The sequence below is a fragment of the Eulemur rufifrons genome, chromosome 11, assembly GCF_041146395.1.
Source record: "Eulemur rufifrons isolate Redbay chromosome 11, OSU_ERuf_1, whole genome shotgun sequence".
Classification (NCBI taxonomy): Eukaryota; Metazoa; Chordata; class Mammalia; order Primates; family Lemuridae; genus Eulemur; species Eulemur rufifrons.
The window spans coordinates 8202258-8215822 of record NC_090993.1 but is presented as its reverse complement, the minus strand read 5'-3'; the positions used below and the strand labels follow the sequence as shown (position 1 = coordinate 8215822).

General features: G+C 42.0%; 1 protein-coding gene across 1 annotated transcript in view; it reads left to right on the top strand.

Annotated features, from left to right (window-relative positions):
- The window catches only part of PCNX2 (pecanex 2), a 218865-nt gene that overhangs the window by 110561 nt on the left and 94739 nt on the right, over nucleotides 1-13565 (top strand). Inside the window, exon 19 of the mRNA XM_069484552.1 lies at nucleotides 485-635. Within this exon, the coding sequence (XP_069340653.1) occupies nucleotides 485-635 (151 nt within the window). The remainder of the gene's footprint in view (nucleotides 1-484; nucleotides 636-13565) is intronic.

Here is a 13565-nt window from a genome sequence, read left to right as displayed (position 1 = left end):
GGAGCCAAAAGGATTATTGGAACACGAGGTTCAGTTAGAAGAACATAAGTGGAGAGCTCCAGAAAGGGGTTTCTGGCTTATAGTTTTTATAGACAGTTGCTGTCTCTATTAAAAAAAAAAATACTGTACATTTACAAACTCCCCTTTCCATGAGGAAATAAATGTATTAGCTACGTTTGTAATTCTCCACCTCTCCTTAAAAGAAAAATGTAGAAATGCATCCCGCGGGGCAGAATTCTCTTGGCCTCCGGACTTCCACGGGCCACGTCTCCGTCCTCATCTGGGTGGTTCCCAGCACACGGACCAGTTTTGTGGCATGCGGAAGAAATTTTTAAAGGACTGAAACAAGAGCTGAGTCTGCTGTCTGCCCTCTAAGAGGAGAACGGAGAAGGACGGTGGTGTCATGCATTAATCATAGACAACCCCCACCCGCCACCCCTGCATCCTCCAGGTGAATAATAACGTCTGCCCGTTTGTGTCGCAGCCGTTCCTCAGCATCGTGCTGTTTGCCCTGGCTGGCTCCGTGGGGCTCGTGACTCATTACCTGCTCCCCCAGCTCCGCAAGCATCATCCCTGGATGTGGATTTCACACCCCGTTCTCAAGAGCAGAGAGTACCATCAACGGGAGCTGAGAGGTTAGTAAGATTTCCCCCAGTAAAAACGAAAACGAGAAAGCAGGGGCAGGGATGCGTACACCGGAGAGTGTGCACAGCAGTGCGAATGTACTTGATGCCACAGAACTGTACCCCGAAACACGGTAAATGGCACGTTAGGTATATTTTACCACAATAAAAAAAAGAGTGTGTACCCTGGAGTATACCTGTGGTCCCAGGTATTCAAGCCAACCAGAACAAGAAAGTTAAAGTAAGGAGAATTGGAAGTATGTTTTATAAAAATATTAATTGGCTGTTGGTATTGCAGAAACATTAATTTGCATCATTCAGACTTGGAGATTACCCTGTTTCAGCTTAAGTCGCCTGGGGCCTAGGAGGAGCGCCAGGGGACCGTGTAGCCATCTTCAGAAGGTGCTGGGGATGGAACAGAGACTGACCATTCACCTTCAGGACCCCTGACCTGACCCCTTGCATTTCCTTTAATTTGCTGTGTTCACCTGGACCCGCACCTGTATCTACACTTGACTGACTTAGCAGTTCCCGTGGTTGTCTCTCGCCACGACCGTGGAGTAGCCTGGGAGTCATGACAATTCCAGAGCTTTAGATACGAAATAGGGTTCTTCTGGAAAAGAAGTCTCGTAGGAATTTTTCTGCTAGGTCTTCCCCTGCTCTGCCGTCCTGTGCTCTGTGCTTGAGTAGATGGGAGAAGGCTGATTTATTCCCGTTTTCAGACCCATGCAAGGTTGTTGGTCACAGGTCGTAACTATGCTGTCTCACGTGCTGGTTCTGCACAGAACTGTTTAGCCCACTGAGCCTGCTCGGTTGTCCAGGGAGTTATCTAGTAGTTGCTACGTGCAGGCACAAAGGTGTGTGAGGGACACCAAGGTTTGCTGACTCAAATGTACAGGACTCAGCCTGGTTCAGGGAAAGGGGGGGAATAATTAAGAAAACCAAGATGCAGAAGTCACTGAAGATGCTGTCCGGGATAGAGAGAGTTTCTTCTGGGTGGGTCTGACGGGTTGACTTAATTCAAAACAGCCGAAGCAGGAAAACCGTGGCTTGCTTGGTGGGGACATGTGGCCTCGCGGGCCTGCTGCCAGCGCAGGGTGTAGAAGTGCGGGAGGGTCACGCAGGCAGCCCTTCCCGCGGAGACTCGCTCTTCCCACCTACCAGGGGCTCACTGAAGGATCAAGCTGCATAACGTATTTTTTAATGCTCTGTGTAATTTTAAATGCGACTTAAATGCAAATTATCTTCAGTGTTATAAAAACCGAAAGAAGATAGACCCAGAATAGTTCCATTTATGATGGTTTGTGTGTTTCACAGTCCACTTACAGAGAAAGACCCCTACCCTGGCAGGTGCCTGCTTGCGGAGTCGTAGATGAGCCTGATGAAAGAGTACAGTTTCTACTTCTGCAGCGTTAAAGTCACATTTTCCTTTCATTTTAAAACCTTTGGAAAGACCAAGTTTTGGTGGAATTAGTGGAGTGTTTTGAGGTTTATTATTTTGGCATTATTGCATTATAAGTTCGTTGATGGAGATTTGAGGTAAAAACTTTCACTTAGAGATCTGCTTATCTATCTCGTCTATATCTATATCTGTACTTGTATCTGTACCTAGAACTAGATGTAGACCTATACCTTTACCTGGACCTAGACCTAGACCTTTGCCTACACCTATACTGATGCCTATCTCTGTACTTTTAACTTTACCTACACCTTTATCTCCAGCTATTCCTTTACCTATGCCTACATCTGTACCTTTACAAGTATCTACAGCTATACCAATACCTAAATCTATATCTTTACCTTTACTTATATCTATGCCTTCATCTTTACCTATACCTACGTCTTTATACCTATAGCAATGTCCATCTCTATAGCTTTGCCTGTACCAATACCTGTACCTGTACCTGTGCCCATGCCTACACCTGTACCTGTGCCTACACTTACACCTGTACCTGTGCCTACACCTATACCTGTACCTGTGCCCATGCCTACACCTGTACCTGTGCCCATGCCTACACCTGTACCTGTGCCTACACTTACACCTGTACCTGTGCCCACACCTATACCTGTACCTGTGCCCATGCCTACACCTGTACCTGTGCCCATGCCTACACCTGTACCTGTGCCCATGCCTACACCTGTACCTGTGCCCATGCCTACACCTGTACCTGTACCCATGCCTATGCTTGTACCTGTGCCTATAACTATACCTGTACCTGTGCCCATGCCTATACCTGTACCTACACCTGTACCTGTGCTGATGCCTACACCTGTATTTATACCTACATATTTAATTACCTTGTGGGGAAAGAGAACTTGTCATATCGAAGGAGAGGAAAACGGGCTCCCCTCATTGTGGCACTGTAGGGTGTGGAATTCAACAATGAAAGGTAAGAGTGGGCAGTTAACCACTTGGGATTTTGTGTGTGTGTGTGTGTGTGTGTGTGTGTGTGATTGTTTCCCCCCCGAATCTAATAGAACCCTATTTAAACTAGAATCATTTCCCTATTTTAACCCTGCATGGCCTTTTTAGTATAAGATTCAAGAACAGGTGAAGTGAGCGTGTTTGTGTGTCTGGCTCCCCCTCCGGTGGGGCAGCGCGGGGCCTGTGTGTGCCGTTGACGCAGGCCGGGAGACGTCACGCCTTCTCACGCAGGCCTGGGCAGAGGCCGTGTGCGTGTTTCTCGCCGGCCTCCACTAGCTGTTCATAAACAGCCTGAAAGCTAGCCTAGAGCCACAGGTTCGAAAATTAGGTACTTAATGATAAACAAATTTCATTGCAAAATTATGTGTGTTGGAAGGAAAATCTAAAGACACAAAATTTAAAATATGGTCGTGTGAAGTGATTGCAACTGAGTTACCCATCCTGGTACCATCACTGCCCTGAGTTTCCTCTTCCTCCTGGCCTTCTGTCTCTTAGGGATTTGACTCTTCATCTCTTCCACCAGCAACAAAGCATGCGTAGAAAGCGCAGGCCAGTCATACAACTTTCCGCACGAAAGCTGTGCTCCAGCCTTTTTCTTACAGGAGCACAGAATGTTGTCACTAGGAAACAAGGTGGGGCAGAGCAGGACGAGCAAGGGTGTAGCACGCCACTGCCGGGACTCGGCAGTTCCAGAGCAGACATCACTAACTGAGAAGAGTCTAGAACTGGGTCCACGGCAGACATTCCTAATCAATCGGAACTGGCTCGTGGGATGAGGGGTACGTGCTGTCCCTGTCTGGGACATTATGTCATCCTATCTTACTGTTTTACACAGGTGGAAACTGAAGCCTAGCAAAGTCCAGGGATCTAACTTGGGTCCCAATGATTTTATGGCCAGTGAATGAGTAGAGCCTGGGTCATCTCAATTGTGTCCAGCCTAGTGTTCTTGCTGTTGCTTGTGCTAATCTCAGTCCAGGTGGGCAGATGGTGGACAGTCTGAACGTGGCTCCCAGGCTGTCTCTGCAGTCATTGTTTCCCAGAGAGCCATGATGGCTACAGTAGGTCCCGTAAAGTCTGACCTGCCACATTCCCATGCTAACACTACAAGGCTTTGAAACAGACTCACCACAGTAAATTCTGGGCACGCTTGGGGTTTCTCGAACACACCACATTCTCTCCTTCTGCTCTGCTTGCTGTTCCTCCAGCTTCACCAGGTGAACATCAGGCTACGCATCCTTCAAGTCTCTGTTTAAAATCAGTCCCTCCGGGAGTCTTTCCCTGACTACCTAAACCAGATTAGCTTCCCCGCTGCTTCCTGAGCCTCTCTTCTGTGACATTCGCCACCTGTAGCTACTCGTGTCTAAGGTAGACTGTGAGCTGCATGTCCACTGTGTGTGCTGGTCCTCCAGTGGTCCCCGTGGTGCCTGGTGCAGAGGGAGGCTCACAAGGCATGTTTGCTGAACTGCATTTAATTTAAATGTCAGCACTTTATCATCACGTCGTGTTCACCGGAACAAACTTTAAACTCAGTGAACATGCTTCCTTTTGTACTTTCTTTTCTGCATACTTTGAGCGTGTATTTCTACTTGGTAGAATGTAGAGATGCCAAATTGATTTCAGTATAAAATTCAACCTCTGATAAATGGAAATAGGTATTACAAATGAAGTTAAAGACTGCAAATTTTTAGTCCATTCAGTTCTTTACCACTGAGACTAATTTATTGAAAGCAAACTTTATTCCCTCCTAACCCCAACATGCTGTTTTACCAATATTTGAGCTAAAAGGATAGAATCTGTCATTTAGGGAAGTCAAATGAATCATGGTGGTCATGTGAGTTATATTCATGGGTGTGTGTGAAGTTGCTCTTTTTATAAAAATAATTTGACATATTTTCTGCCAATCTAAGTTAATGCTGAACTTGGCAGGGTAAACAGCACTACAGACAGCACACAATTAGTCTAGTATGAAATTTCCAGGATTAAATGTTCAAGGAACACTGTAATTTTAGAAAATAAAAGAAACCTATTTTCCTAAATGATGATGATGATTCCAGACAAATGACTTCATCAATTTCCCCCTGTTGTAGAACAGTAAAAAGTTGGATCTGTTTGGAAAAGTTGTTTTATCTAAAAACTTTCTAGAGGAATTATGCTATTTAGGAATACAAATAAAGAGGTTGAGTCACATTTTCACATGGTCCTCCGAGGTAAACTTTCCATAATATTCTAATTCTTGGCTTTTAAGAATTTAAGAAAATTGAAGTGATCTGATTTGTTGACTGCATTCTTACTGTAAAAACGAGTTTTAGTGGAGTTAAAAGAGATTGAGACTAAATATATTATTGGAATTCACTTGTATACTTGTTTGTTCACTCAGGAAATGTTTATGAATGTACTATTCATTCTTTCAAAAAATAATTACTGAGTTCCTACAGGATGTCAACCCTGTGAGCCAGCAACACAGGAATGACTAAGATGTGCTTGCTGTCATCAGAGAGCTTCTGATCTGGTAAATAAACCTATGGCTGTGACACAGCGGAAGAGTCATGACTACTATGCACACACAGTAATACGAGGCATGGTGCTGTGTTCAGCCCTGCAGGAAATACAGAGAAGTAGAAGCATAGACCCTAAGTCAGAAACTTGCAACTAATTTCATGTTTCATTGGTAAAGCATTTCCAATTGGTTGGATATGCATATAAAATAGAAAATATATGGAACTACATAATTAAATGTTGAATTGATATCCACTGCATGATAGGTATATTCGGTAAATATTGATTGCCTGTGTATAGTAGTGAAAAGCTTGCTGGTTACTGAAAACTTAAGCTATAATTTTCGGATACATTAGAATAAATGAATAAAGGATTATAGAAATTATAAAACCCATCAATTGAAAATCTCATTTAAATTATAATTTGAAAAAGTTCGCTAGTATAAAACTAATTCTCCAATGAGTTCCAAATTTGTAATTCTCAAATGAGATTTACTTTGCATTTTAGCAAATCTATTCTATCAGTTTACAGATAGACTGGTTTCTGCGTGTCATAGATGTATTCTGAAAGATACTGCTTTCTCTAATGTGTTTTTCATTTATATCAAACTAATACTGTGGTGTTAAAAATTAAATAGGACAAGTTATGATGAGAAGCAGCAGACCCCTGTCAACTCTGCTTTCCCACCCCATCTCTGATTCCCCCAATCCAGAAAAAATTACCTCCTACTCTTTAGGTATCTCTTCTGGCATTTACCATAATTCTTCTAAGTAATGATCATGTGCATATTCTGCTACTTCTTGGTATTTTAGATTTGTTTACTACTGACTTTCTGTTATAAAAGACAAGGATTCATCTCTCTTTTTTTCCCCCTTATGCATTAATATCTTCTCTTTTCCTTTTCTCCCAAAATAGTTTTAATATTTTTGTTGAACATATACTCAGGATTTTTTGGGTTTTCTTTTTTTTTTTAGCTTTTAAGTCTATATATTATTCACTTCTGAGTCCAGTAATACACCATGATTAGATTTTTATTCAAATGTTTATTTTTATGTTTGCTAGCCTTTTCAATAGTTAGGTAAAATATCTCTTGTTTCCAGTTTTCCACAGAGACAAACCTGTCAGATAATCAAGTAGCTCCGTCCTTCCTTGCAGGAACCTTCCTGGAATCCGTTGCAACCTCTCTTTCCTACTCTCTCTTTGGGAATGCCGTATGTCCTTCAGTCACTGCAGAGAAGGGGTGCATGAGGAAGAAACTTTCTCTCTTCTGTCTCAAAGTGTTTTATTCTGCTTTGCACTTAATGCACAGTTAGTTGGTACTGTTGTAGCCTGCCGGGTTGTAAACATTTTTCTTTCAGAATTCTGAGGCATTATTCCATCGTCTTCCAGCTTCCACTGCTTCTATTGAAAAGTCTGATGTTCTTCGGACTCTTGGTCCTTGATATGTGACTAGATTTTTCTCTGCAGAAAGTTTTGGGGAGTTTTAGGAGAAAATTATAGTGTCATGGCCCAGAGAGCAGGCTTTTGGACAAGACTGGGTGGGCTCAAATCCTGGCTCTGTCATATGCTGCATTTAGCCATCATGATTCAATTTTGTCATTGGTAATTGGGGCTTGCTGGGGATTAATATTAAATTAATCAGCATAAGAAATGTAAAGCCTTTAGCATAGTCCTTGGCAGGCAGGAAACACTCTGTAAGTGCATCTTCCTCCTCTTCCCCAGGGTTCTGAAATCTCATCATTTTTCACCTTACTTTGTGTCTCTTTTCATGCATTCTGCTATGCAGTTGGTGTTTTTTTTATAATCTGGGTGTATGTGTCTTACAGTTTTAAAATTTTTGTAAATAGGTGATAGTACTATTTGAATAACCTATTTCACAGAATTCCCATAGTGATTAAATCAAACCTCACATATAAAAATCTTTTGACGTGTATACAGTGCTAGTTAAAAGAATGTGGTGTGGGAGGCACTGATTCGGAACATAAGGGCTTCATGCTGGGGTTCTTGGGTGGGAAGGTCTCCTCTTTGCCATGGCTGGAAAGGAAGAATATACTCCTTACCACCCTTTTTTCCCCCACCTAAAAAATGCTGCTAGCTTTGGGAGGTAGTTAGAAACTAGGAAAGTTTTCCAAAGCCTCTTTAATTCAAAGCAACTAAAATAGTTTGAAACATGAACTGAACTAGTCTTCGCAGAATTACCTAGTCATCATGTGCTACAATATTTGTATGCAAAAGTGCATTTCACATGCTAAGTGACTTAGAGCTGATCTTTCAAAAAATAGCTTGTCAGTTGGAAGCCTGCTTTATTAATTATTCTCTCTGTGGCTGTTATTTGTCTGCACCTTCTCTTCCCCTCATTTCTCTGCCTCTCTGCCAGGCCCTGCTCACACTCTGGCTGATCTCTGCAGTCCACTGGGAACCTTATCTGCCTGTGTCAGTCTCTTCGAGGCAGGAGGTGGCAGCAGGAGATCGGTAGTGAAGCCAGGTTCACGCTGCGGCAGGCGAAAGGGAAAGTGAAATCTAGACACCTCTGCTTGAAGTGGGAAGAGGCAGAGGGAGGCCTGGAGAAGCACAGGCCAACCCCAGCCAGTAGTGAGGACAGGGCTTGGAGACAGAGCTCAATGGTCAGGTGCCAACCTCAGACTCCAGCTCTCCAGCAAGCCAGAGTGTCCACTGAGTACCCATTGCGATTCTCCCTACACTGCTGACAAACCTCATGCAATGTGGAAATAAAATAAATGGTCCGTAGTTGGAAGAGTATTAAAAAAATAACCTAAAAATCAGGAAGTTTTAACAGGTAGCACATAATGTATGCAGGGCAGTCTTGCGGTGGCTTGGGCTGTGTTGGCACAACACGCATGGGAAGGGATAGAGAGGGCAGTTTGGCGAATGGCGCCAGCTCTCAGCTGCAGTCAGTGCAGCCACTGTGGTGAGTCTTGACTCGGTCTCCCTACAGTGGATCTGTCGGACTCTTAGCTGAAGTAGCTTAACCCTCATAGCACTTCGTGATAGCATAGTACATGGAGATGTTGTGGAAAATAAAAAGTATGTTTTAAAGTAATCTTATAATTTAAATAATCTACGCATCATACTTCCCATAGGGGAGGATTTCTGATTTTCTGAATTGGACATTTGTTGAGAACCTGCTGCATACGACGCATTATGCTGGGTACCGAGGCTGCAAAAGTAGGCACAGAATCCTCAGTCTTGGCAAGATGCTGGCTCTAACAGGAAGCCCCTTGTGTCCTGTGGCCAGAGTGAGAACGTTTGAAATTTTCTCCTAACTCTTTTCATGTGAAAACGTTCACCTAAACCTTCTTCATGTGAAAAATGTATAAATGGTTTCATTAGTTTTTTTCAGTTTTAAATATTATGGTTTGGTGTTAACTTGAGGACCTTTCTGTCAAGAAGAAAAAGCCCTTGATCACACTGTTTCTGCCAAGAGTTTCTCCCTCTATTGGAGGAAATGTGGGAACCATTTTTATTCCCACTGAACTAATGAGAAAAGCCAGCAAGATGGTTTTGGGGAAATGGGCTGAGCATTTAAAAAAAAAAAAAAAAAAAATAAGTTAGACTTTGTAGCAAATGGATTTCCAGACGTATTAAAGATTTAAAATGTTTCAGAAAATGAAGGAAGAAAAAAGAAAGAAACCAGAATAGCACTGTAAAGAAAATATAGGTCAAGTGATATAATCTTGGCTGGGGAAGAGAGAAAGAATTTTCTAAGCATGATGCTTAGAAGTGGAAACAGAGGAACTAAGGAAACAGGAACATTTTTATTCCTTGAAAAATGTAAACTTTTAATATTCTGATTCCCTAATGTTGCTTTTTCCCACCTTGTATTTCTTGGAGAAGTTTATGATGATGTTGAACCTGGTAATGTTTATTAATTCATTCAAAAATATTTGTAGAATACCCATCCCGTGCCGGGGGCTGTGTAGGGTGCTGGGGCGTTGGAGAGCATGCCTTCTGCGAAAAGGGAACGCTTCGACCAGGGGTAAACGTACCCCCACCAAGCAGGCGGTACCCACTCTGGGGAAGCGCCAGCTTCTCCTCAGACTTTGCTCTACCACGAGTCTAGTTCCGTTAATTAAGTTATGAATCAATCAGTTAATCAGGCTTGGTTCTTGGCATTTACTGCGTGGCTACTGTGGACAAAGGCCAGTGCCAAATGCCGACCGTGACTGAGAAAGATGGCCCCGGCCTTGCTGGCTGTAGCTGTGACCTTCTGGAGAGCTGGATGTCACCCCTGCAGGTTAAAGCACAATGAAGGGAGTGCGTAGGGGACTCCAAGGGAGCACAGAAAAGTCTTCATTTGGATCTGAGGGAAAAGGAAGAGTTCCTTGAGGAAGCGACATTTAGATCAAAGCCTGACGAATAAGTGAGGGGTCGCCCTCAAAGTGGAGGACGAGGATTCCAGGCCTGGGAAGAAGCCATGGCTGGCCCTGAGTTAGCTTATTTGAGGAATGGAAAAGTCAGGGACCACGGGTTTATCCTAAGGAGAGTTCAAGAGCTTTAAGGAGCAGGGCGATGTGGTTTCCTAAACATTTAAGAATGGTTACCTTCAATTCATGCTACCGGTTTTGGAAGTGAAGCCTATTTGTAGAGAATAAATGACATGGGTACATGTTAGTGCTGAGGACTTTGCAATCTGAGATTTGGTCTGGCAGGAAAGATGAGAGTGAGAAAAAAGCAGTTGTCTATGATAAGGGGATGCTAACGACACAGATGTGTTCATGCCACTTTGCAGGGTCTCTCCGTCTTAGATCCCGCAGGGGTGACCAGGGCTAGCTCATCTGAGCTGCACCACTGTTGAAATGAGTCTGGCCCCTATACAGCAGGAAGCCCCGTGTCCTTGCAGCCTAAATCGTAACTCAAGATTTGAATTGGTGAAGACTGTCTTCCTAAAGCTAAAAACATACCGAGAATTTCTGATTGACTTTTAATTATTGAGAAGTTATTTTAGTAGCATAAAGCATCTAAATAAAACACAGCCTGAAAGCCCTTTACAAAATGTAAAGCTTTCAGTGGTAACGAGTCATATATAAACTTGTAAATGGCACCATTAGTTTACATTCTTTTTCTCAAGGGCCTAATATTCCAGAGAAAAGAGAAATAATAATTCGAAAGTAATGTCTTTTTATGGTCTCTTTGCATATTCAGGACATTAGAGAAAGGCAGTTATAAAATATCATTGCAAAGATTTTCTTTTTAACTTTATAGGAACACTGAAACAATCTGGAGACTTAGGAAATATATTTATTATGTTATTGCATTTGCAAACTTTCCATTTTATTAGCTCTTCACGGTTGTCCTATAATAAAGGATTAAATTTAATCTTTGAGAAATCAGAATTCTGGACTTACACTTTTGTTTTAAGCTTCTTCCTACATTATTATTCATCTTTCAATTTCCCCTCCTCTGCCTCTAACTATAAACATTCAGTCTGAATTTCATGTATCCGTTAAATGTTTTCTTTATCTAGAGATTGAAGCATGTCATTAGAATAAATCACTGAGGTTGGTAGAATGATTCTAAGGTAGGTAAGAATCAAAATGAAGTTATTTATTTTCTGTCAATATGCAGGGTCAGCAGAACCTGGAGTCAAAGGTTTGGACCTGGTGAGCTCTGGGATTTGCTCTCTGCTCTGTCGTTCCTAGATATTTATTTTAACTCCTTTTCCATACCCTTTCTTATCCTTGCTTTGGCTAAGTGTTATACTGAACACCCACAAGGACAACTGTCCTTTGGGATGAATCTTTACTTAAACTTTTTCCCCCCAACACACAGTGTGTATACCTGTGCTTACCTGTGTGTGTACAGTGTAAACGCATTTGCTGTCTTCTCATCTAGAGATTCAGAATTAACTAGTGGAAGCCACATGGCAGCTTTTACATGACATTTAGATGTCAGCAGTGGCCACTTTTATTTCCCTGGCAGCGCCTTGGGTAGCAACCTGGAGCTCAATTATGCAGTTCAACCTGGCTTCTAACTCAGTCTTTTCTGGTGACTGCAAGAGTTCTATTAAAAAAAATAGTAAGGATTTTTGTCACTTACGAATGAACTGGTTTCTAGTTCTCTCCAAGTTCTTTTTTCCTTCAAAAGTCCAACTTAAAGCTCCTTTATAGCTCCCGTCTTGCTTTACTTCTGACTGAAGACTCAGTTTTCATCTCTTAAAGAGCCCGGGCCTTGGTCTCCACACATGTTATCCTGGCTGTATTAAACACGGTGCCGGCCAACACGCGCTTCTAGAGTCAGAAAACAGAATGCAGCTCACACCCCCAAGTCTCCAGAAAGACGACATGTCTTCATCACTTGCCTTAAAGTTGTGTTTGTGACATGCAAGTGGCCCTGGAACAACACGAGTTGGAACTGCACGAGTCCACTTACACACAGATTTTTTTCAATAAAAGTTAACACCGAGTGTGCCCCCATCTCCTCTCCTGCCTCCCCTTATACCTCGCCCACCTCTGCCACCCCCGAGACAGCAAGACCAACCCTTCCTCTTCCTCCTCCTCCTCCTCCTCCTCAGCCTATTCAAATTGAAGATGAGGAAGATGAAGACCCTTACAATGATCCACTTCTGCTTAATGAATAGTAAATATATTTCTCTTCTTTATAATTTTCTTAATAACATTTTCTTTTTTCTAGCTTACTTTGTTGTAAGGATACAGTACGTAATACACAAAACATACTAAATGTATTAATCAGCTGTTCTTTTATTGGCAAGACTTCTGGTCAACTTAGTAGTTAAGTTTGGGGAAGTCAAAAGTCAAATTCGAATTTTCAGTGTGAGGTTCGGCACCACTAACCCCATGTTGTTCAACGCTCAACTATAGTTTCACACACTTGAACACACACACATCCTAGGTAGCTCAGACAGTTAAAGCCTCACTGAATAAGTAATTTCACTCTCAAATATTTGGAAAGGCATGGATAGTGACTTCAGAGCTTATTAGCTTCTATTTTGTTCGAAAATTCATTGCTTTATGTGTTTCTGGGATGAGTAACCTGAAATTCTTACGAAAAACCTTAGTTATTAGGATCTGCAGTAAATCCTTGTAGACTGCAATAGGATTGTGCCCCTCCACTCAAATCAGTCTGTCTCCACTCACCGGAAAATATAATTTTCTAAAAGTAAATGTGACAAGATTGTGAAAATCTGGCTCACACTCCGCCATCTAAAGGTGCCCAAGCTATTCTACAGTGATGAGCCGCTCAAACGTTACTTTTAATTCACATGTTTTTCTAACAGCACAGGGAAGATATTGGTTTATATTTCTCTTCATTTACCTTTTTTTTTTTTTTTGCAGGAATCCAGCTAAGGTTGTCATGTCTCTCTGAACTGGTGACAAATGTTGGTAGAACTCTGTAAATGTATTTTTATAAGCAGGCTGAATTGCATTTGATGTGATGGCCTCAATCTGACACTGTTGATCTCTTCTAAATTGAGAAATCAGAAAAGATAATTGTGTATAGAAAGAAATCAAACTGTAAGCGATTGCACTTTATAAAAGATTAAAATAGGAAGTGTTATTTAATATGCTAGGGTTAGAGAGTTTTTTATTTTGTAATCAAAAAAGTAATTCCAAAGGGCTGCCTTTCCTTAGTCCCTCTGTTCGATTTATCCAAAATTCTCTCAACCACTAAAAAAAAGGATAAGATAATAAACAGACATCCACTGAACCCCAACCCTCTGCCAGGCACTCTGCTAGGTCCTTAAAGCACTAAACCAAATAAGACATAGCACCTGCCCTTGAAAAACTCAGAATCTAGTAGGAAGCTTAATTTTTAAATGAGTGATTACTCTATGTTGTGACATGTACTAAAATTGTGGAACTCACAGTGTACGGGGATGGCACGAAGGAAGAACGTTCTTTGCCTTGAAACTAGGAGTAAGACAGATTGAGTGTTTCTCATTCAAAGCACTTGAACCAAAAGTGTTTTGGATTTTGGACTTTTTTGGATGGTGGAATGTGATCATTTCCTTTGAGTGTCATATTGACGATCCAAAAGCTTTC